The sequence below is a fragment of the Lissotriton vulgaris genome, chromosome 3_1 (genome assembly GCF_964263255.1).
Source record: "Lissotriton vulgaris chromosome 3_1, aLisVul1.2, whole genome shotgun sequence".
Classification (NCBI taxonomy): Eukaryota; Metazoa; Chordata; class Amphibia; order Caudata; family Salamandridae; genus Lissotriton; species Lissotriton vulgaris.
In genome coordinates this window covers 1,079,165,842-1,079,191,768 of record NC_141689.1, presented here as the reverse complement: position 1 = coordinate 1,079,191,768, position 25,927 = coordinate 1,079,165,842, and the positions used below count along the sequence as shown (strand labels likewise).

At 45.8% G+C, this 25,927-nt stretch overlaps 1 protein-coding gene across 6 annotated transcripts in view; it reads left to right on the top strand.

The window, feature by feature from the left end:
• The window catches only part of USO1 (USO1 vesicle transport factor), a 682,652-nt gene that overhangs the window by 260,946 nt on the left and 395,779 nt on the right, over positions 1-25,927 (top strand). For all 6 annotated transcript variants that reach the window (XM_086961508.1, XM_086961506.1, XM_086961505.1 and 3 more), the window contains 2 exons: positions 11,740-11,826; positions 15,338-15,402. In XM_086961508.1, the coding sequence (XP_086817634.1) occupies positions 15,368-15,402 (35 nt within the window). In that variant the 5' untranslated portion in view covers positions 11,740-11,826; positions 15,338-15,367. The remainder of the gene's footprint in view (positions 1-11,739; positions 11,827-15,337; positions 15,403-25,927) is intronic.

Below are 25,927 nucleotides of genomic sequence, written 5' to 3'. Positions count from 1 at the left end.
CCGGGGCCTGCAGGGAGTCAAGAAAGTGGTGCAGCGGCCCGAAGTTACCGGGAACGGCAGAAGAGTGCAGTGCGACCCGCACCGGCGTCAGGTGGAGCCTAGCGGGAGGTCAGCAGCCAGCAGGGAGAACAGCAGCGCAATCACCCCCCCCTGCGCGGCCACATAGAGAAGTCTCCGAGGTTGGGGCACGCGACCTGGTGAGGCACAGCGGAAGCGGAGCGCGGAGGCCCGCAACGATTATCTGGCCCGGCCTGCTCGGTGTCCGGCACCTAGATATTGGAGCGCTGGCCGCAAGGGGATCTATCCCTCATCCGGGACGGCAGGGCTGAGGATCACAGGGAGCCTTGCGTTGAAGAGACACCAGCTGATAACGGCATAAACTGGACACACAGGCGCCTGAAGCTGTGACGAGGGGTGTCCGGTGGGAGCCACATCGCAGGACAGGGGTATATAACGCTCCAGCGCTCTCATGGGAGGAGGCATAAGGAAGGGATAGCCGGTGCAGGCAGCGATCTGCACAACAAAGTGCGAGCATAGTGCAAGGACATCACTGCTGGTCCCATACCCTGTGCAGGGCACACTGACAGGGAGCAAGGGGACACAGTTGAAGAGGAGGCTCCCCTCCCACCCAGGATCGTGGGGGGAAATCGGCGACAGCGATAACATTGCGCTAGTATAGTATAAGAGACGGCACGCTCTCTGGGAACTCTGCCCATACCGCAGAGTGCCCGCTCACCACACGACTGGCATTGGCACAGTAAGGGACTTTGCACAAACCTGAGGCTGCGGTCAGAGAAGAGTGCAGGAGGACTGCAGGAGGCCCTCAGGGAACGGCGAAAGCACTGCTAGTGGGCGAGGCCGGTCCAGAAAGGATCATGGCGGGCAGGGACCCTAAAAACAGTTCAACGCTGTCTAAACTTGACAAGTTCACCTATGAAAGACACAATTCCCCCCAGACAGAACCCCGCACATCTACGGGGAAGGCACCAGAAGGTGAGGGGGCCAAGAAGGCGACGCTTGAGGACGTGATGCGTGCCCAAACACAGGTACAAGCCACAGTGGGAGCCACAGCCACGGAGGTCACCCTGATAAGAGCGGACTTCCAGAAAATGAATGAGAGAGTAAAGCAGGTGGAGGTGGTGACGAAATCATTGGTGGAGGACGTTGCTGAATTGCAGGTGGCGATGGAGAGAATGGAGGCCGAAAATAAATCCCTCCGGGAAAAGCTGGACGATCAGGAAGGGCGCTCGAGAAGGAACAACGTCCGAATACTGGGGGTTCCGGAATCAGAAGGCAAAGGCGCAATGGACCTCTATGTGGAGGAGCTGATTAAGACGCAATTAAACTCCAAGGGACTCTCACATTTTTTCTCGGTGGAGCGGGCGCATAGAGTACCCGGTGGGAGATCAAAACCGGGAGCCCCCCCGAGACCGATCCTAGCGAGACTCTTCAATTTTCGAGACCGTGACGCAATTTTGCAGGCAGCGAGGGTGTCTCCAGCCATTCAAGTTCAAAACTCCACGGTGGCCTTCTTCCCGGACTATACGGCTGAGGTGTTGTGCAGTAGGAGGACTTTCCTGGATGTTAAGAGGGCACTGGCGGGCGAAAGAACTGTCTTATTCCATGTTATTCCCGGCCAGGCTTAGTGGTCGCGGACGATAAGGTTTGGTTCTTTGATACGCCAGAAGCGGCCCAGGACTGGCTGGAGGGCTGGAGGACTGGAGGACCGCAGGGCAACCCCGCCGCACGCACAGGAATAACAGGAACCACAGAGAGAACAGCCAAGCGGGGTCGCAGACGTCAGGCAGAGGAGGTGTAACCAGGTCACCAACGCATGAACACTTGGGAGCGGAAGGAGGTGTAGACTCCTGATCCCCCGGTAGTAGCCTGAATTTTGTCCGTTAAAAAAACTCTGCAGAATGGACACGCTTGGACACTGGCCTGGGGAGCTCGAAAGAGGGCAGGGATGCCGCCTGCTCTGGAGGACACTCCACCCCAGAGCGCAAGTACACTGTTACGGGGAGGGATTAAGCACTCTGTAAGTCCGCTAGGCAGGGAGGCAGAGAGGGGGGAGGTGGGGGGGGGGGGGTTTGTTTAGAGGTTTTTGAAGTTCCACAAGTTAAGTTGTATCACGCCACTTCATACACGCACCGGGAATACGATCCGATTTCCACAACCTTGGGCACAAGACAGACCATGCACGACTCTCCACTGCATACACCTGAGGGTGGGTCACTGAGATCACAGGTCGTACCTCTCAGACTTATGTCTTGGAACGTGAGAGGTTTGGGAGATAAGATAAAGAGGGGGTTGGTGATAAACGCGGTGAAGAGGCACGGGCCGGCAATGGTGCTCCTCCAGGAGACGCACCTCACCGGGGGGGCGTCTAAAGCTCTCGACAGAAAGGGATACAGAATGGTGGTGCATTCGGAGTTTACCACAGGTTCCAGGGGCACGGGGATTTTAGTTAAGAAATCTTCGCAGTTCATCATATTGAGTACTAAGGTAGACACACAGGGATGTTTGGCAGCGCTCCAGGGGCAGTGGGACGGAAGGCTCCTGAACGTGGTGTCGGTATACATCCCCCCGGCACTCCACTTGGTCACGCTTCCGGCACTGGGTGACTTTCTCCTGACCCTACCTGAAGGGGATATAATACTTGGAGGGGACTTCAATGCCACTTTAGATGCCCTGGTAGATAGATTCCTGGCGGTGCCCTAGACAGGTGGTCTTTCCCGCTTTCAGAGATTCTTAACTGCCATGGGCCTAGTTGACATATGGCGCCACACACATCCCTCCGCAAGACAGTACACGTACCACTCCACAGTACATAACAGTTTGTCACGGATCGACTACTTCCTGGCGCTGGGTGACGGCCTGCAACACGTAGACACTATTGATATTCACCCTAGAGGGATTTCAGATCATTCTCCGGTTACACTGACACTGTCCACTCAGGAAAAATCCAGGAGAATTTACCCGATACACACATCATATCTTAAGGTCCCCAAGGTTCGCAAGGCGCTCAAAGCGACAACATCACACTACTTTGCTGAGAATACCGCGTCAGTACAGTCTTCCGCGATCCTGTGGGAGGCATACAAGGCGGTGCTAAGGGGACAGGCTATCACGACGATACAGGGTCACAAGCGAGGGCGGCAGCGTGAATTGTCCGAGCTAGAATTGGCTCTGCATGACGCTACGGTGGCACATGCGGCGAGCCCTGCACCTGACACGTCCCATACCCTGCTCCTAAGACAGCAACAGTATCTGGAACACATGAGGCAGCAATCAGTGACTCAGATAGTGGAGACGACCCATAGAGTATACGACATAGTGGACAAGGCAGGGAAAATGCTGGCCTGGCTAGACAAGAGAGGGGGTAGCACCAGGGGTATACAGCAGATAAGAGACAGGGAAGGGACACTGCACACACTCCCCGAGGAGATAGTGGAGGCCCTTGCGGACTACTTTGAGGAAGTGTACACTCTGGCTAATGTAGTGTCAGCGGACATGGCCCGTGCAGCACTGGGTCACATTTCCACCCCGACTTTGACGCCAGATGCGGTCACAGAACTGGAAGCCGATATCACGGCGGAAGAAATACAAACGGCTATCCATGCGGTAAAGTCGGGTAAGTCGTCAGGACCGAACGGTATCCCGATAGAGTGGTATCAGGCCGCATCGGAGGGGCTCAGTGGCCCCCTGTTGGCTATGTACGTGGACAGTTTGGAAGGAGCCGAGCTTCCGCTTGACGAACGGGCAGCGACTATCGTTGCCATCCCCAAGCCCGGGAAGCCGCTGGAAGAATGCCCATCATACAGCCCCATTTCCCTTCTCAATGCCGAGGTTAAAATCTTGGCCAAACTCCTCGCCACCCGGCTAATTGCACACCTCCCACACCTCATACACCCCGATCAGTCAGGCTTTATGCCACATAGGAACACCACCCTCAATCTCCGCAGGGTGCACAGTGTGCGGGCTAGAGCACACTCGCTATCGGAGCCGGCGGTCATAATGGCACTTGACGCGAAGATGGCATTTGACATGGTGGAGTGGCAATATTTATTCAAGGTCTTGGCGCATCTGGGGTTCGGCCCTAAATTCATCGCCTGGGTCCGGCTACTATATACTAAACCTGTAGCACAGGTGGTGGCGAACGGCCACATTTCCCAAACATTCCCTTTGGAGCGAGGTACCCGTCAGGGCTGCCCCCTGTCGCCACTGCTCTTTGCGATCGCGCTGGAACCTCTGGCCATCTTGATACGCTCGACCCCATTGTTGAAGGGACTACATGGACAGAGGGGTGGGAGGACCGCCTCTCTCTGTACGTGGATGATATGCTAGTGTACCTGACGGAGCCGGAACACAGCATACCGGCGTTGCTGGCGCTGTGCGACGAATATGGGAGAGTGTCGGGATACACCTTGAACTGGACAAAGTCGGAATTATATGTCCTGCAGGGCCCGGCCCCCACGTTAAACGATGACTGCCCCCTGAAAATGGCAGGGTCCCCTTTTAGATACCTGGGCGTCCAGGCCACTAAGGATCCAATGGAATTCTTTAGGGAAAATCTAACACCTCCGCTAGAACCCCTGAAACAGGACGTCTTAGGAGCCAGGGATCGAAACGTCGTCGACATTTTTAGTAACTCTGTAATCTTTTCCATTGTGATAATTCTGTCCGAACTTGCTTTAAATTGTTGTAATAATGCAAGGGACAGTTGGCTCCCATGTCCTTCTTGCCTGATATTCTTTGCCTTTTTCTTCTTTTCCTATTTTCTCACTCCTGAACCGTGTTTGATTGTTTTCTGGATAGGTACAGGCTTGTACCCTATCAGATAATGAATTGGACCCCTCTGGTGGTCCTGCCTATCTATGCTTATATTTGAATAAACCTTTTTCAGGCCCGGCTGGGTACTGAAATGTTTTGATATAGTACTGATTGCAGTCTATATTTCATTCTATTGTTCATGTTCTTAATCCTAAGGACCGCTGTTCTTTGAAAAAGACTATTGGGCAGGGCGGCGCTGTACAAGATGATGTCACAGCCACGGATCTTGTATATCCTGGAAAATACACCGTATCCGGTGGCACCGGGATACTTCATGCAGGGTCTGCGTTGGTAGCTGGCCTCATGTGGAGTAATCGCCCGGCTCGCATAGCTCAGGCGAAATTGCACAGGGGATGGTATGACGGGGGGATTGCGTTGCCAAACTTGCAACTATACTACTGGGCCTCACAACTGAAGCCCATTAACCAGTGGCTACATGCCCCTCAGGACGACTCAGCATACAGGGCGGATAGGGCACAATTGGGCACTAATAGCATACTGGCGCCTCTTTATGACCAACGTCGAGTGCACAAACTTACGGGACCCACAAAACTTACTGTAGCACTGTGGCACACATCGCAGGCTAAACTGGGGTGGAAGGGAAGACTCCCAAAACTCACCCCATTGTGGGACACGCGGGCCATGGGCAGCCCGAGAAACAGCAAGGGCTTCAGGCTATGGGATAACATTGGTATATCCACAGTGGGCGACCTGTGGGACAAAGGCACGGTGATCCCCTTCGACCAGCTGCGACAGCAGTACGAACTGGGTCCCACGGAATCGTTCCGGTACGTACAGGTCCGTAATGCCCTCCTTACAGCCCTCCCACATGACGCAGAGGTCCCAGAGGCATCTCCCCTTGAAGATCGCCTCCTTACGGACTACATGCAGGATCGAGCAACGTCACTCACCTATCGCAAATTGATTAACAACCTAGCGGACCCTACGGTAAAACTGAGAGATAAATGGGCGGAGGACCTAGGGGAAATGGACGAGTCTGAATGGAATGAGGCATTGGCGTTGCCTAGGCAAGTGGGCATATCGGCGAAATTCCGGCTAGCGCAGCTTAAGATTCTACACCGCGTGTACTACACAAGAACGACACTGCACCTAATACAGAGGGCGCAGCATCCCTATTGCCTCCGCGGCTGCGGGGAGGAAGGGACATTGTTCCACACTATCTGGGAATGCCCTCGCATCCAGGAATTCTGGAGTCAAGCAATGCGAACCATATCGCAAGTATTGGGGGTGTCCTTGATCCCTGAACCACGGAAGTGCCTGTTAAATATTTGGGAGCCGAACGACCTTTCACGACACGGACAACAGTGGTCCATGATAGGCATGATAATAGCAAAACGCGACATAGCACAACAATGGGGAGCGGTAGTTACCCCCACATTGACGCAATGGTGCACAAACATGGACAGGGTCATGATAACGGAGAGGGCAGTTTACACCACTAGAGCGTGTCCACATAAATGGAATAAGATATGGACCCCGTGGAATGTGTTCAGGGGGGAAATTTGTGAACCCCTGGAGGAAGAAGATGCATTGACATCGGATGAGGAAGGGGAAGAAGAATGGGAGGTGTGACGGTTGGGGGGTGGGTGGAGACCTTGAGTCCTAACAGATGCAAGAGTGGGAGGGGGAGGGAAGGGCGGGTGGTTCGGCCAAAACACACGGATTGATATGCAGGGGCACCCAACCGTGAGGAACTGTAGCAGCAGCAGATCATGTGGTTCTGGCTCTACTCACCAATACCAGACATTCTATAAATGCGAGATGGAAATGGGTTGTGCACTTGTTTACGTCTCTGCCTTATGACTGTATGTGGTAACTTCTTGTTTAAGTTGTTTATTGTTCTGAAAAATTTTAAAAAATCTGACCTATGCGAAGCCTTGATCCCAATGCGAGTTATGTACACACACTGCTATGAAACGCCGCCGTACCCCCGGTTTGTCGGCACAGGGGCTGTGTAATCCAAATAGAAGCACGCACCTGCGGAAGTGTCGCGGCCGGCCCCCGGGGCTGTAGGCCAGAAACTGTGTATGGTTTTATTGATACAATAAAGGTCTTTGAAAAAAAAAACTACTGTGTACACTGTAATTTGCATAAAAGCAGGTGATTACTAAATGGTGTAATCATCTTACGTACGTGGGCATGTGAAAGGCAGTTTAGGGATTGTGATAGTGGCTGTATGGGTTAGTGAGTGTGTGTATGAGGGGCTCTGGGTGAGTATGTGTTAGTATCTATATGTACAAGTGAGTGGGTGTGTATAACTATAAATGTGAGTAAATGGGTGTTTGACTCTGTAAGTGAGTGAGTAGTTCTAGGAGTGACTGCCAGGGTGTAAGTAGCAGTGTGACTGTATCAGTAGATATATCAGTGGCTGTATTAGTGAGTGAGTTGGTGTACAAGTGTCTGTATGGGTGGATGTGCATGTAGACCTATGAATCAGTGAGTGGGTATGTAAGTACTTGTATGGGTGTGTGAATGGTTTCAAGAATGGTAGTGTGGAAGTTGGAGTGGGTGTATGAAAGGTTACATGGGATGTGAAAGGTTACATGGGGGTGTGAGTGGGTGCGTCAGAGATTCTGTGGATGTCATCAGTGATGTCATTTGAGATGTCATGAGTGATGTTATCAGTGATGTCACTGACCATGTCATGAGTGATGTGATAAGTGAGGTCATAAGGAGTGCATTGCAGGGGGCGCGAGTTCTAGTTAGATCAGCTTATTATAACTGCTGATTTTCTCTGGTTTTGTTCGAGTCAAATGTCAGCCTAACTATAATGTCCCTGTAACCTCTGGTTTTTTCAATGAATTTCTAAGGTTTTTCAAAATTCTATTTCTTAATTGTAATGCCTATTTTTTTAAGTGAACCTCTAAGATTTACATATTTTCTTTCTCTAGTTGGATATTGTGTATTATATGTATATTATATATTCATTTTTTTGATTTCGTATGTGTATCAGAAAGTACACTAATAACGGGTTTCATTTGTAAAAAAATTGTGAGCTTGCACAACATTGTTTCATTTACTGTGGAAAATCTGTGCTCACTAAATGTATTTCATATATACTGAAAAATGCACTTAAAGTTATTTTAAAAAAAAAAGTTTAAGTGTAAATATGTAGTAGGATATAGTTTGAACCTTTCTTTCAAAAAATGCCTTTCCTTTGGAAACTATGTCCTAACTATAACTTCCTACTGGATACCACCAGTAGAAGATATATATAACATACATGTATGTACATACATTTGAAAAACAGGCACGCCTAAGCCTTTCCTCTCCAGATGTTGGATAATAGATTCACACTTCATTCTAGGCAGTTTGACTGCCAAATCAATCTAGTTAAGAATGATTGGAGGTTCTGGAAAAATGACCTGGTCAGTGTGATTGGCAATTCAAAAACCTAGGGAGCACAATCACTTTAATCTGCCCTCCCTCCTCCCAGAAGAAAGACTGCGAACAAAACGAGACCTGAGTTGACCATATCATAAACAACTAGGACCACACTCCGTGTCTGGGGTAGGAGAGGAGAGGGAGAGACTGATATAGAGTCAGAATGTTTCCCAAGACATTGACTGCGACGGTGGGTAGGGATGCTGTCTGCAGATGGGTCTGAAGATATTATTGTGGTACAGATGTAATGGGGACAGCACACTGTGTATAAGTGACCTCTGCATGTCTTAATGATGCCTGGCAATCCATCAATGCCAATCGTGGCTATATCTCCTTGTTAATTGACTATTCAATGGGCAAAGATGGCAGAGCCCAGTGCCCTTATTCCAGGGTTCTTCCAACCCCTACGTTGATTTGTAAAGAAGGCATCTCAGTCTTCTTGATAATTTGTTGAGTTGGTTATTTGGTTTTTGTGTAGGTGGGTGGAACGGGGATGAACTTGTGGTGTGGGGGAAGGGGTTGACTATCACTTCCTGGTTTCCAGAACCAGCCTAGTTTGGTCATAGGCTGCAATATGGATGTTTTCACGGTTTGAAGTATGGGCTGTCAGGGGATAGGTCACACAGATATGACAGATGCCACAGTCTTCACATGTGACAATGACCTGTAATGTTACAGATGGGGACCCCGACAATATACCACGAAATGGCAACTGGCAATAATAACCCATGATTCATTGGCACAGTGCGGTGTATCTCTTGGAATTTTAATGGACTATCTGCTGAAAGGTAAAAGAGGTGCATTGAGGAGTACTGCCAAACAATAGGTGGTGGATATCCTGCTGCTGCTCATACCTCAAAAGATATGGGTCAGTCCTGTGATACACTTTGGGAGGGGACCATGTGGGACTGCAATACTGACACCGATGCGTATTCCAGTGACGGAAACACATAGGTGGCGAGACACGAGAGAGATGTACTATGATGTTGGACATGCTGTATGGCCAGCCTACCTCATTCTGTCTAGTTTACATCCTGGGACGCTCCTGGTATTAAGTGAGCTTCTCCCTAGGTGCTGTCCTGCTGGAGGCACCCTTTGACCCATCAGTTATAGGCAGTGACTTCAATGGGCTGATGGATTATTCTTTTTTTTTCTTTACACTGGATCAGGCGGGCCTGCCTCTCACGGCACTCACTCAGTCTTCCCCACTGGCAGACTTCCCAAGATCAATGTGCCTAAGAGATATAGGACACCACTAACCATGCACAAGAAGGGAGGGGCTTCAACATCTCCGGGGTACACAGATCATTCTCTACGGTAGACTACTACCGACAGACTTTCAACAGTGTATCATGAGGCTACCTCATTGTGCTGTTGGAACAGGTGGGCCTGGGGCCGTATTTAACAGGTGGGCCTGGGGCCGTATTTTTTTTGCAAATACTCAGGCACTGTATAACGGACCACAGGCTAGAGCCAGATTAGGAAACTCACTGTCAAACCAAATAATGGAACATGCCCTGCCTCCCATCTGCTTCTTGCATTTACCATTGAGCCCCTGGCCTGAAGGATCAGACCATCTGAGAGGATCATCAGCTTCCGCTGGTCAGAGATCCTGGAAGATAAAATATCGCTATATGCTGACAACTTCTTACTATATCTAGGCGACCCACTTAGATCGGGTCCAGAGGTGATTAAATTAATGGACAATTAGGCCATTAGTCCGGCCTTAAGGCTAATTGGACCACAAAAAAACCTGACCTGTTGTCCTACGTGGGCGGCTAATGGCCACGACTGAGTGAAAGAGAGATCCCTGATAATATTTGTTCCATCAAATACCTGGAAATATCCCTCATGAGATCGGAGGAGATAGCTTGAGTAGAAAACATTGCCCCTCTGCTTGACTGTATCTGTAGAGGGACAAAGGTGTGGATGCCACTTCCCCCAGTATATAATTTGGAGAATTGGCTTCTAAAAATAGTTGTTTTCCCCTAGATTCTTTACATTATGCAAAATTACCCCTTTATGCTGCCACTTTATCTCCAGAACCTAGTATCATTGTTGGGCTCTTTTCTCTAAAGACCAGGGGCACCCCAAAATGGGGCATGGCAGTAATTGACCCAGAGTCATGATACTGCTCCGCTCACTTGGTTGTGATCAACGACTGGATCCATTCCACGAGTGTTGGGCCCCTTGAAAATCTGGCAAATGTGGTGGAGCTATAGGCCACAGTGTGGAAAATCCACCTATACATTTTCTGGATTTTTTTTTCCATATTCTGTACATTTAATAGTATTCATATTTATGTATTTTTTTAATATCGATACTGACTACTGTTCAATTATTTTAAAATATGTTGTTTTTAGTATACATTTTATTATTTTAACCATTTTTTTTTAAAAAAAGTGTCTTGTAATTAGGTATTTTAAACTGTTCTTTTTTGGCTGACATGCCGAAATAAAGATTGTGGTGATGAATGAAATGTACTAATGTTGCTGGGATTTTGCTAATACACAGAACTGTGCACAGAGACCCAGGGCATCCGTGAATTATGCTGGACCAAAAACTCACCTCAGTACCTAGAACCCCTAACCGACTAGCATCAGTTTCACATTAGCTCTTCGTCCTATAGCAAAGGTACCAATGATTAGACAACCCAGAATATGCGACTTCGGTTACTCTCAGGAATGGTGGGAATCGAGAACATTCTTTCGTTTGTTATTTTCATACCAGTCCACAACGTGGGTAAAAAGAAACATGATAAAGTTTAAAATGTTTATTTTAACGACATGCTCTAAGATGCAGTATTTTTGCTAACATAAGCAGGCATATGATTAAAAATAATACGATCAGCATTGTTACAATTCCATAAAACACGAAAGGAGAAATCATATAATGATAGTGGAAACAGGTCCTATAGTGCCTTGTATGCCACTCTCCCTAACTAGGAACTATGTTTTATAAAATATAGAAGGTCTCTTAGGCTTGAATACGGGACCCCATACCTCTAAGATCAGCAGAAGGGAATCGCATCAGGATCTGCAAAATCTCTGTCTCTCTGGAAACAGATTTTCTCTGAGTGCCTAAAATCATGTATGCAGCGCAATATTAAAGGCGCCAGAATTTCAGTTAGCTGGAGCTGTGTGCATGTTGTGTCTAAGCGTGAACTGATCAGCCCGAACAACAGCTAACATTGTTATGATAACCTTGGAGGCTTCAGAACTCACTGTGCAGACTAAGGTCGCGATGTAAGTCTAGGGATGTTGAAAACCAGTAATTCTTATGTGAAGATATTCACGAAGGGTAACTTACAACAACATCTACATGCAGTGTTGTGTGCAAAAGCGGCAAAAAGGCAAAATGGCGTTTAAACTTCTAATAAGCTTAAGCTAACATAGCAATGTGCGCAAGCAAGGCCCTACCTTCACTACACTAACATCAAAATGTATTTGTTTGTGCTCCTTTGTTTCGAAAAAAAATGAACCTCTGTTTTGTTGTTTATAGATCCAGAAACTTTGTGACAGAGTGGCCTCCTCAACACTACTGGACGATCGAAGGGATGCGGTTCGTGCGCTCAAGTCGTTGTCAAAGGTTGGTGTCTGTTTCTTTTAAGTGAGTATTTTAGGATTGACTATGAAAATGGTGCTTGTGGCGGCAGACGCATTGCAGGAGTGTGCAGCGGCACGCCACAAGCACGAGTATGTGCTTTGAAAAAGAGAAGAGTGCTCTCCCCAACGCGCACGCCTGCCCGCTACACTCGCAGGCTCACAATTACCTTTCATTTGTCTTTTTTAATAATTAACCCTCTCTCTTGCACAATTAACTTTAGCAGCCGCGGGGCCGCTTTTGTGTTTCAGTGCATGTTCTTGAGTGCCTCGGGAGTTGAGACAGTGTGCTATGCCGTTCACGCTGGAGATTTCAAGTCATACACAACCCCTCCCCCCACTCTGCGAATATTTAAAGCTGCAAAAACCATGCTTCCACAAACACTGCATTCTTGAAAAATATATTTAGATAAACTCCCAACTTTTCACCTTTTTTGCCACTAGCCGTTAGGGGAGAAGCTGGTTTTAGGTGTCCCTTGGACAGAAATTCTATCTGTCTCCTCCCCTAACTCACCCCCATGCTAGTGGGGGAGGGGGGGGGCAGGCTGCTCTGGAAGAGCGTGGGACAGCTGCAAAACACAAAATTGATCTAGAATCCCCTGCGGATATAAACTCCCCCTCGAACCTTCCAGGGCCCATTCCATGCCAATCCGAGAGTTGCCTCCAATCCAAACACGCGAGCCCGTTTGCCAATCCAAACACGCGAGCCCGTTTTCTTTTCAATTACCCCTCCCTCCCTCCTCTCAGCCTCTTACTCCTCCATTTCCCTCTTTCCCTTTCTTCTTCGCTTTCTCTTCATATCTCTCCCACTCTTTTCTTTCGTATTTCCTTCTTTATTTCCAATTCTATACTTTTCTTTATTTCTCCCTTTCTATTTATTTCCAACCACTTTCTTTTTTCCTATTTATCTCTGATCTTTTCGCTGAACCCTTTAACTCGGTTGTCGCTCCCCGCTCCCATTTAACCTCCACACACACCCTCTTGTAGTTAGTCGGGTTTCGTGTTTTTTTTTTTTTTGCATGCAGGCTATTTTTAAATTACTCTATTCATTTTCTTAACCTTTTGAGAGTAGGACTTATATTAATGGTTGTAATACTTGTTCGGAGTTGCGTGTATACTTTAATACTTTTCATCTTGGCAGGGGGATATTCCTATATGTGTGTCTTCAAAACGCATCTGTTAAACCATTATTATTAAAGCTTGCATTTTTTTCATCATCTTTTTGTTATTGTGAATCTTGCAATACGCAAACGTAAGATCAGACACAGGTCTGAGGAAACGTGGCATCTATTTATAATTGACCACTGCCATACATGCCACAAACAGAATGGCCTTTTAGGAGTCTAATAGCAAATTGTTTTTAATTACCCACTATGGTACCAATTTCTATCAAGCTTTGGCATAGCCAATAGATCTCGCCTTTGAGACCTTTATAAGTGCTTAGTCATGCAACAGTTGATGTTCTTGCACCAAGGATATTGTGCTGGATAACGAAACACTTATAAGGTCCCAAAGGCAAGACCTATTGGCTATGCCAATGCTAGTTTGTCCCTCCCCTTCAGTATAACTTCTTTGCCATCTTTTGATTTGATGACTTTTTTGCTACAGATGCGCACATCAGCGATTTACATTCATCTTTTCCGTGTAGTACTCCCATTAGAGTGCATGTGTTGTCTTGCTCTACCCCATGTGCTGATTCCTTCCCTTAACTCGCATTGCCTTAACTATGTTGCTCCCAATCCCCAGCCTACTCAACTGTAGCAGGTTTGCCAGGTTTGACTAAAGAGCAGACTTTTTTTCCCCCTCTTCAATCCCTTGCCTTCCATGTTTTGCATGAAAGTCCAAGCCTTAGCACCGAAAGACAGTATCCGCATTAATAGCAGCGAGGAAGGGGCAGGCTACTGCATTCTCTCACCCTGCCTTTGAGGCAGAAGGTGTACTTGGAGTGACTTGAAAGATGTCTCTTCTCCTGGTCCCATGAATCTGCTCCCGAGGCTGCTGAACAACACCATATGGCTTGGTATTTGTTCAGTCCCCTACGCATTTGAATAAACTGCAAGAATTTTCCTTTAAATGTTGACAATTCCTCTGACTGGTGTTAAGTTTTTTAAGAACCAGCAACCAGTCACCTGTTTTAACTTTATGCTGGGCTGTGTGTAACAGGCAATTTACTTGTGTTCAGTGTTCCCTTCTTGAAATTCGAAAAATAAACTGCTATGTATAAAGATTGCAAATATTGAATTTATTGTTAAGTTTTGAGATACTGTAAGATGTTTCTTATTCCTCCAGTATTTTGATTTTTTTATTACACTTAGATAAACAAATTCTTTACAAACAAGTTAGCAGCTTAGAGTTCATTAGAAATGTGAGTTCCTTTGGCTTTGCCTATGTTTATTTCCTCTGCATTTTCTTCGTGTTTTTTTCTTCTTCTGTGCTTTCTTTCTCTTACTGATTCTTACTCCATAACATCCCGAAAGAATACACAGTTCCAGAACTCCAGTATTTTCAATTCTCTTACAAGTTATATTGCATATTCTTTTGATGAGTGACTAATAATGTGCTATGGAGTAGTCTTTAAAAGAAATTACTGCAATGGGCTCCATATGTCTCTTGGTCTGGATGACCGGGCAGTTATTAAGTGTAAAGTTTAAATTGCCCATTGCAGTCTGAGAGCGTCCATCAATTGTTTTTATTTTGGAGTTCTTCCCATGTCCAAGCTGCAAGAGTCCAGCCTGTTGTCCAATAGGAGTGCCAAAGCAGTGAATTTTCTGTATGTTCTCCCACACCCCTACCAATATGGCTGTTCTAGGGCCAGATGGTAATTTACATCCAATCATTTATGATATGGCAGTTAGTACTTCCTGCCAATTGGTCTGTATTCTTGTAAAAGACCTGGCTAAAGGTACGAAATATATGTCCCAGGTTCGCCCCATCTAGAAAAAGTTGAATCTTCGCAACGGCTGATTTTCCACCTGGCAGTGCAGGTAAAATAGGCCCTTCACACAATTCGTAGTGGGTAATAGTAGGTCTACCGCTGGGGGAGATCATACCTGCTTGCATACAGCAATTCACATCCCCAAGGTCTCCAGGTCCTTTTCTACCCCACCCAATTTGAGCAGTTAGGGTTGGCCAGGTGTCTCCTCCTGCGCTGGTCATTATAGTTTGCAATTCAACTGTTCAGTGGAGGTCGCTCAAAGAAGCCTTTTCTAGTGGGTTTCAGATAGCATGGTCTGAACCTCTCCTGCATTCAATCTCAGATGCCTCCCTTGCTCTTTAGCACTGCAAGTCTACCCCTCAACACATGTTTCTCTTTATCATCCCTCTTTTTTCAGCTACCACTGTCTATTGCACTTCTGCACCTGATTCTACCACCTCAGAATTATTCAAAGCATTGTAAAGAAATTTGGAGAGAAATGCAGCATTACACTTCCAACTTCTGACCAGTAATTGCTGCCATTCAATAAACCACTGTCATTAATACTTCATTGATTTTACAGAAATACCGCCTGGAAGTGGGCAGCCAAGCTATGGACCATCTTATCAACGTCCTGCAAACTGACAGGTAAGCTTTTGTTTCAGGATGGTAGTGTCATCCTTATTTAAGGTACATTTTCAGTTTGTCCTTCATAATAATTACAATTGTCTTTGTTACATTTGTGTAGAACCAGCTCACCTCCCTCCACTTCATGGAATACTTCAAGTTCTCCTAATTCCACTCACCTCATAGCTGATTTCAGGGAGACTCAATCCCCTCTAGTAGTCTCGCACTCGAATCGACCATCGACACATCTGAATGGCAGGCTTAATGTTCCACTCATCTTGCCGATCGGAAGCCAGATTCTCAGCGTTTTCCTAATCCGGATGCCCTCTCAAGACATACCCCCTCTTCTCTCTGCAGATTCTCCCCCATCCTGGGCCTCATTATCTACACCTTCTCTACCGACGGAGCACAATGGTATCTCCTTAGCCTAACACACTCAACCTCCCTATGAGCACCTCCATTACACAACACAACTGGTCCTCCACCCTCCTTCCTTCCCCTGCCACTCCTTCCAATCGAGCAGGGATTCCGCAAGATTTTAAGGACACATCTTCTCCCCAGGACCTTCGTATTCCCACCTCACTTCATCCAGACATCCCTCGAGGCCCCTCCTCTCTCCCGGATATCTTCCCTCAGTTTCTATCCCTTAACCAACACTCAAGACGTGCCTGTGCGTCTGGACAAGTTATCTCTACAAGCCCTCTCACTTGACCATCTACCCTTGCTCAGTTCTCTTATTTCCTTAGGAAAGCTGCCCACAGTCCCTGGCAGAGCACCCACTGGCCTTGACCAGCACTCCTTGCACCTTATCTCTATATCCTTCCCCTCCCTAACGCCCCCTTCCGCCCTAGAAGAATGATGGTTGAGCTTGTGACCAGTGATAGCTAGGATCTACTTCTCTCTTACTCACTCTAGACACTGACAAGATCCCTATGGTCCAAATTCAAGCCATTCACGCCAACCCACACAGGGAACCCTTGAACAACCGCAGAGTTGTAAATAGCGACAACCTCAAGCAAGTAAACATCATTCAGAATCCTACATCACACACGCCTATACGTCTGAAATGCGCACTTCTCAATTGTAGATCAGCAAGCAAGCATGCCTCTGACCTCTTTCGACCTGATCCAAACCAATGAGCTCGATATCATGATCCTCACGGAAACACAGCTAAATCCTTTCTCCACCCCTATCTTAGACCTCTTAGTGCCTCCTAGTCATGACTTAATGCATCTAGACAGATCTAAGAAGCAGGGCAGTGGACTAGCTTGTATACAACGGAACACACTATCTGTTTCCCATATGGAGACCGCCACCTTATCCGTAGTTGAATACCTTTGCCTCAACATATCTAGTACTCACCTCCCGGTTTGCAAACTTCATACTTTCTACCACCCTCCTGGTGATAACTTCCTCCTCATTGAACAGCTAATGGAAATCATCTCTTCCAACGACGACCCCTCAGTATCCCAAATCTACCTCAGTGATTTCAACCTTCACTGGTCTAATCCTAATGACCAAACGGTGATCTGCCTAAACTTATTCTGATCCTATCTGGACCTTACCCAATTCTGCGACCGACCAACTCACACCAAAGGAGAAATTCTGGACCTCAGCATTTCAAAAGGTAATACCATCACATTGGAAGACATTAACCCTCGTGATTGGTCCGACCGTTACAGCATCTTCTTCTTTATTAACTGGGAGGTGATTCGGAAAAGGGATCAACCGAAGAAAATTACAGTGGAAAAGAGACCTCAGGAATATTAACACGGAATGTCTAGCAATCGAATGTAAATATGCCGTGTCTTCCCAAGATGACATGACATGATCTCACTGACTTCTATAACTCCTCTATCTCTGGTATCATGGATTCCATAGCACCTCTACATCAAAAAAATCCCTTCTCCAAACCCTGGTTCAACGACAACCTAAACTCTGAAAACAGCAACTTAAGGGCAGCAAATGTTTATGGAGATCAAAACCTTCAGTAGATCATCTAAAAGTTCTTAGATCGTTTATATGCTCCTATAATAAAAAAAACAAGACTGCTATGGCTGATTACTTCAGATCCCAACTTATTCAAGCCTTAAATCGCCCTAAGAAACTTTTTGAAATTGTCAAACTACAATCCGCGAAAGCACCCAACCACCTTGACTCAGGAGACGACTCTCCTTCATGCGACGATCTGTTTGTTTTCTTTATGGAGAAAATTAAACTCCTCAGTATTGACCTTGAATCTAAGATGGCTCTTCTTACATCATATGAGAGTGCTGCTGATACTGCCCTCTCTGATAGGTTAAAGCTTCTTAGTATTAGCAGCAAGAACAAGGCCACTTGGGGTCTGTCACTCCCCTCAGTGAAAATGACATCTACAAAACCCTTCTTCGCTTCAACCCTTCTAATCACTTCAGCGACCCATTGCCATCGTCTGTCTTCAAAGAAATCAAGGATGCCATCATCCCCCTTTGGACAAAGATTGTAAATGCTTCTTTATCTTGAGGCAAGATCCCCGAATGTCTAAAAGCAGCTCCGGTTTTACCCATTCTTAAAAAACCTGATGCAGACAGAACTCATCTCAACAACTTTTCTCCCATGTTCAACATCCCCACTCTGGCTAAGCTCCTAGAAAATTGAGAATTTCAATCTCTTGGATCAACGTCAATCTGGTTTTTCGGAGCGGTCACAGCACTGAATCGGCGCTCACTCACCTTATGGATGACGTTTTAAAAATGTTAGACCATAACGTATCCTGCTTCCTAATCCTCCGGGACCTTTCATCAGCATTCAACACTGTTAAGCACGATAACCTCTTAGCCATTCTGGAATACCGGATGGACCTTTCTGGTCTGGTATTGCAATGGTTCTTGTCCTTCCTTCACAATAGATCCCAAAGAGTCAAGGTGAATCAATCCCTATCCCAGCCTTCTACAGTCTCCATGCGGGTCCGTCAAGGATCTGCCCTTACTCCCATACTCTTTAATATTTTCCTGGATCCGGTAGCGAATGCTCTAAACTCCATGAACATTCTTTTTCATATGTATGCGGATGACATGCAACTTTACCTGAAAATCACCTCCTCCGAACACTTCACTTTACTCAACTCCACCCTGACGATTACCCAAAACTGGCTAACTGAGAACCACCTCCTGCTCAACACCGCCAAAACAGAATTCCTTCTCATATCTCCTCCTAATCACACCCCGAAGATAGACCTCTAGATGAAACACCTCACTGCCTTCAACTAAGGGTGCTAACCACCATATGAGGATTCTTAGAAATCTAAAACCATTCCTTCCTCAAGAGGACTTCAAGCAGGTGGTTCAAGCGCCTGTCCTGCTGAGGCTAGACTATGGTAGCGCTACGCTCTGTGTCCTCCTCAAATATACCTTGGCCCCAATCAGGCCTTCCTTGAATGCCGCTGCCAGATTGATTATAGGTACAAAAAGAAATATACACATATCCCCAGCCCTAAGATCTCTAAATTGGTTACCCTACGAAGCATGAATACAACTAAAGATTGCTTGTTTGAAGCACAAAGCCCTCCATTTCAAAACCCCCGGTTACCTGGCTCAAAAGCTAGAACTATCAGTAGGGGGTAGAACATCAAGAAGTGCAAATTCTCTCCTATTGAAACCTCAACCTTTCGCAAAAAGAGAATGAGGCTCAGAGCTTTCTCTTGCTCGGCATCAATAGAGCTGGAACTCTCTTCCACCGGAAGTCTTCTACACGGCCGCCTTCAAACATGAAGTCAAAATAATCCCAATGAACAAGTTCTTGCCTTGAATGGTCGTGGATCGTCTGCTTTCTCATTGACCCCTGACAACACTCTTTTTGGCCAAACAACTGTAATGCTCAGGGTTATCTGTCATACCCTACTAAGTAGTGGTTGTTCTCATCCTGGTACATTGTTATTAGTTAATTATGTTATTCTCTGTTACCCCCTCTGCAATTTCCCCTTTACTTTGGTCTTCCATTCCATTATGTGAAGCGCTCTGATACCATTCGGGGTTATGTTCACGGAATACATAAGGGAGACCTTGCAATTCGGAGGGACGCTCACCTGCTTTGTTGCTGTTGTCGCCTGTGAGGACCCTTGGGCTGCTGACCTGTCCCCGCTACGTGCCCATTTTTGGCTGTCTGTCCTCCCCGCCGCCGCTAACCACCAGCTCAGTGGCCGCAGTGCGGGGGGACTACATTCCCCAGAAAACTTCGCGGGACTGCCACGCCCACCCGCCGAATTTCTGCGCCCGGAGGCGCTTAAGAATCCTGTGCTGCCTCTGGGGAGCGGGAGACCTTGCAATTCGGAGGGACGCTCACCTGCTCTGTTGCTGTTGTCGCCTGTGAGGACACTTGGGCTGCCTACCTGTCCTGCGCTACATGCGCATTGTTGGCTGTCTGTCCCCCCTCCCCCCCCCCCCGCCGCCGCTAAACACCAGCTCAGCGGCCTTAGTGCGGGGGGACTACATTCCCCAGAACACTTAGCGGGACTGCCACGCCCACCCGCCGCATTTCCGCGCCCGGAGGCGCTTAAGAATCATGTGCTGCTTCCGCGTCACGGGGCGGCGCCGGGCTAAGCCCGGGCAAAGGGCGGGCCGTCTGTGGCCGTCCAGGGCTGGCCGAGGCTGGGATGGGCAACCCCTCCTTTTATTTGCCCTGTTTTCCCTCACATCCTTGTTTTTCTTTATTAAGTTAATGTACCCTTTTACGCTTTGTATGCCAAGAAAGTTGGACATTTGTAATACTGTGGTATACATCTATCTGTAGTTAAACCATTCAATATGGATGCTTGGTTAAAAACCGGTAGGATAGCCATGACAGGAGGGTCGGTGAGTGGGACAATAGATCATATCATTAACCGGGCTGCCTCTGTTTTAGTACGCGAAATCGCTTTCACAGAGAGCGCTTGTCCTCTGAATTGTTAAAGAAGCGTTCTTCATTGGGCCATATTCAGCTAGTAACTGCTCCATCAAATCACGCTACTGGGATAGACTGTATAAGTGACATTGGTATCCCCCCACAGTTACGAGATCTTACAGAGTCACAAGCTCAAAGGAGGAAAAAGCCCAATACAAATATCACCATAGGATCTCAATCTGATACCAGTATAGAGGAGCAAATACTGGCAACACCTAACAAGCCCCCTTAAAAAGAAGCCCATGGTAAAAATAACTGCCCCGGCCCCTCCAACTAAAAGGAAACGTGGCAGGAACAAGCAAAAAGGTACCCGATCAAAAACCCCGAAATTAACTGGAAGCCCTATTGAAAACACTGGCCCTACAAGCAGGATAACTGATAAAAACCACCCATCTGCACATTTGCATCAAGATCTTATGTCCAATATAGAGCAACTGGTTAAATCCTTATTGTTACCGTTGATAGAGAGAGTCAGAAGAATTGCTGAGCAATTGGGCCATATTCAAGAAATAGGTATCACCAATACAAATTTAATTAAGGATTTATCAGTAAAAAGGCCAGATATCACTCCACCTGTTGCAGTAATGGTAACAAAGCCAACTAATCTTACAAATAACGCAGAGTCACTGCCCTTTGCGAATGATAGCCTCCTGGTAAAAAAAGTTACAAAGGCAATACCTGAACCATTAAAGCACAGGGAAAGGAGAGATAATGTACAAGGTAATAACACTCAAACATATGAACAAGGACGGAAAAAAGGGAGATCATATCAGGACTTAAACATTAAAGGACAAGCACATTGCATAGACTTACCACCGGAGTCGGTGCCATATGTTATTGTCCTGACCTGGGTTCCAGAGCTAACAGAGGGGAAATTCGAAGCCTACCAGAACCTTAAGAACAAGGTCGTGCACAGGTTACGAGTAAATAGGCCATTACCTCGTAACATAAATGGTGACATCCTACATGTTAGACGGTGTGGCTGGGTGGGTCCTAGACAAAAGGACCTACAAGGGGACATTATTATTATAAATTTCAAGGACCATAGGGCAACAAACTATATAAGAGTCTGGTACCCAGAGGGTGATGAGAGTGGGATATCTACCAAGGACCTTAGTTATTTCATTCCAAGGTCCTTGGTAGAAAAACCCTGAGGCCAAGATATCAGAATGCCAGAATTGCGGTGGCTCCCAGGCTAAATATTGCCACCCAAAATCGCTTTGCTCTTCTTTCTGGCTTGGAGGGGGTCGATTGACTCGCCAAACCGATCGAAGAAAAAGAAAAGGAAAAGGAGTATGACATACCTGTTAGTACGCCCAATGATATAATAGACAGGGGAGAAGGTCATCCCAATAATAAACCTAGGAGGGGCCAAGATGATCTCATTTGTGGGGAGTATCAGAAGGGTCAGTGGATCATCTCCTGGAATATAGCAGGACTTAAAGATCAGGTGGATCGCCCAGATTGGCTCGAGATTATTAATAAATACAATATTTTGTGTTTCCAGGAAACCTGGACTGCCCATGACATTCATATTCTAGGATATCAAACATATAACACTCCTGCTAATATCAGCACCCATGGCAGAAATAAGGGTGGTTTATGCACCTATATTTCTAATGCATCAGGGATTAAATGACTAAGTTTATTTCGGCAGAGTGTTATCAGATTCTGATGGTGAGTTGGATGGGTGTAAAAAACATGGCCATTGTAAATTTTTATAATAATGCCCAGCGCCGCAATGCGAAGAGATATTATCAAGTCTCAGAAGACGATTAAGGGAGCTAGAAAATTCTGGAGAGGGGGACTTGACCATCTTATGGGTTGGAGACTTTAATTGTTGTCTCTGTACTAGCTATGTCACAGGCACTTGCCATCTGGCCGAGGACAGGGGAGACATACCAACCCATTTTAGCCACTCTAGGTTGGGGGACTTATTGAATTCCCTGATACATGAGTTTGACCTGGGCTACATTAATGAAAATTGTTCGCCACCAGCACTTTTTAAACCAACATTCAATAGGAGAGGGGTGAATTCTATAATTGATTTCACCCTCCTATCCTTTAGACATCGGTCTTTAGTGTTGTCTTGTGAAACACTAGATGTTGTCCACAGCGATCACTACCCCATCTCTTTCTGTCTAGAAAAAAGGGGATGTGAACCAACTATGGAGGTAATTTACAATACCACTATAAACCTGGCTAGTACTAACGGTTATCGTATTAACTGTGTGAAAGTAGACCCAAAAACCTTTCTGCATAAACTGATTACTAATACCTATGAGCAATTTAATATCTGCCTTGCACTAACTGTACGCAATAAAGAAGTCTTTGATGCCTCCGGGGACATAACATCTGAAATTAAAAAAATGCTGACTAGAAATTCTAAAACTCAAACTCAAAAAGCAAGGAGTTGGTTTGACAAAAATTGCACAAAGGCGCATCAGAATTTGAAAAGGGTTCCACATGAAATCCCCAGAAATATGCCATTGATAAGACAAACCCGGAAACTGTATAGTGCTGCACTGGCCAGAAGGAAAAAAGAGTTAAAAAGTGAAATTTGGCAGAATCTTCACGATGCTTGTCTAAAAAAAGATAATTTATCCTTCTGGAGAGCTGTAAATGCCCCTTTTCTGGCAGATAGAGATTCTGATATTATTGATATAGCTATACCAGGGGATATCTGGGTCACACAATTTATATAAAAATACCACAGCTCCTGAGATTGATAATGTTTTGGACAACCAGGAGTGTTTAAACCCATTTCCGCTAGGAGTTGTTTTCGAGCATGCGGAGGTTGTTAAAGCAATTCAAGATAGCGCCTCTGGTAAAGCACCGGGCCCGGACGGTGTCCCGATTAACCTTTATAAAATGAATGATCTTTATGGTCGCCCCTATTAACTAATGTTTTAAATTGTGCAAACGCCACTGGTTTTATTTCTACGTGGCCAGAGGTGGTGGTTGTACCTATTTAAAAAAAAAAAAAGGGATAGGAACAATCCTGTCTGCTATCGACCAATATCGCTTTTAGACGCCCTTATGAAGGTAGCGGGCAGAATTGTTCTTAATAGACTACAGGTCTGGGCAGAGGATAAAAATATTTTTTCTAATCTCCAATATGGATTTCGTAGCGGAAAGGGCACAATAGAACAGGGTCTAAACTTGGCGTTACTAGCCGCCAAGTATACTCAAGCCAAACATGAAAAACTTTTTATTACGTTTGTGGACCTTAGTTCCGCGTTCGACTGTGTAGATCACTCTATGCTATGGAAGACGCTCTGAGACATGGGTGTAGACCACCAGCTCCTTTCATTTATTAGAGAACTATAAAGGGATGCGGGGGCCAGGGTACGCTATGGGAGAGCGGGGGCCTGTTCTGATAAATGTAATATTAAGAGGTGTCCGACAAGGATGTGTTTTAGCGCCCTTTCTTTTCACCTTGTATATCAACAGCGTGGGACAACATCTCATAGACTTCCAGTTTGACTACCCCGCTGTTGGCGGAACACCCATCCTCATCCTTTTGTATGCTGATGACGCAGCAATAATGTCTCGTACTGTCATCGGCCTACAACGGGCTGTAGCTGAATTTTAGTGATATATGAAGGACCGGGGCCTATTGATTAACGTCTCCAAAACATATTCCATGACCTGTAGTAATTAAAAAAAAAAAAACACAGTAAGGCGTCCATCTGGGGGGAGATAAGATGAAAAATACAGACAGTTTCTGTTATCTAGGAGTTATCTTTGACAGCAGGGGGAGCTGGAAAGAGGCAGTCTTTGCAAGAAAACTGGCTATTAGCAGGGCAAACGGTGCCTTAATAAATTTCTCAAGGAAACTGGGCAGGCGCCCAGCGAAGGAACTAACCCAAATCTATAAGGCAAAATGTATCCCTCCCGGTACCTACGGAGCCAGGCTTTGGGGGATTGTTAGCGTGGATCAGATCCAACGAGCTGAAAACGATTTCCTTCGTTATTTACTGGCTGCACCCAAATCTATGTCTACTTTCTTTATTCACAGTGAACTGGGGATATCGTTTGTAGAGGATACGATTAAATCTTCCCCATTGCTTTTATGGCACAAAATGTGGGCAACCCCAGAAACGTCTTTAAACAGAGACATCGTTTTAGATTGTTTAGCGTTGGATGGAGTAGCACATATTAAGTGGTTAAATTCTATTAAAACCATGGCCTCGGACATAGGGCATAAAGAATATTTTGATCAGCCTACATGCTTGGAAACGGTTTCAAAACGTACTCTTAAAAAATTTATATTGGAGTTCTTAAATCATAAAAGGTGGCTTGCAGAAAAGGATAAACATACATGCCTGGAGTATCAGAAAATAAATCCACATGTAGGTATGCAATCATATCTATTATTGGAAACAAGCCCCTATGCGAGGATGTTATTAACCAGGTTCGGGGAGATACCTTTTTTCGTTTGATAACTCTTCCAAACTGTAACGACTGGTCAAAATCGTTAGGTAAATGCCCTTGTGATGAAACATCCGTCCAATCTAATATTCATTCTATCCTGTTTTGTAAATATTATGTGACCCCCCAGGAAGAGGTTTTTGAAGCCGGTCCTTATAAAATAGGGAATAAGGAGTTCCAGAGCAGCATATTTCAAACTGAAGCAGTTAGAAACAGCATGTGTGGTAAAAGCGGTATCCTCTTATTTGAGAAATGTAATTGCCCTGAGAAACACCATAGGACTGGGATTATGTAGGCAATAATATATGTAATTTGTCGCCTCTTACTCCTGTCTTTTTAATTGGGTAATATCTATTTATTTTTTATCCTTAAAATATATATGAATCTAACTTGATGCCACATTGTGTTCAATCTTAGTAAATGGAAAAATGTATGGTAATAGTTATGTGTATTTCTAGGTACTATCCCATTTGACCTTTATTAACTAAAACAACAGTACTGATTGTTGCTGAAATATGATCGTTTTTAATGTGTAAATATATGGCGATCATTTTCGTTTTAATTTTTTTAAGTTGTCTACTTAATGTATCGTGATACTCTGTGCTTTTATGATTTTGCAACAAAAGTCAAATAAAGCTAATTTTGAACTTTGAAATATAAATACATTTAAAACCCACTTGCCATTAGGGTCTCTTTGCACTGGTCATTCTTGTCAAGCAACCTGGACAAAAGGAGGCTTATGTCATTTTCTTAAAGTCTGGCTATTGGATGTTAACCTTCTCTTCAGGCTGAAATTTCTAGGATGTTTTTCATACAACAAGTTAGTTTAAAAGCAATCCTGTCTGAACCCAAAACCACAGAAGTTATTTTGTAGCAAGATGCATATGGTCCTTCAATTGGAGACCAATGTTAATCCTTGCCATCACTGGTGCCTCTGCAGGTGGTTAATTTGCGGAGCAAACACCCTGGTATACAAACAGTTCCAGAATCTAGAGTTAATAACTTGCCCCTACCAACAAAGATTTATGGTTAGGAGACAGTAGGGGGAGCCTGGTCTATTGGGCCAGTTATTGAAAGCTCCTTACCACCAACCCTGTCCCGTCAGAGGGTCATTTCACAATCAAAAGTAAACCTTAAATGTTTAGTTTAGTTGGAGCATTCATGTTTTGTCCAAAGATGGCTGGAATGGTAAGTG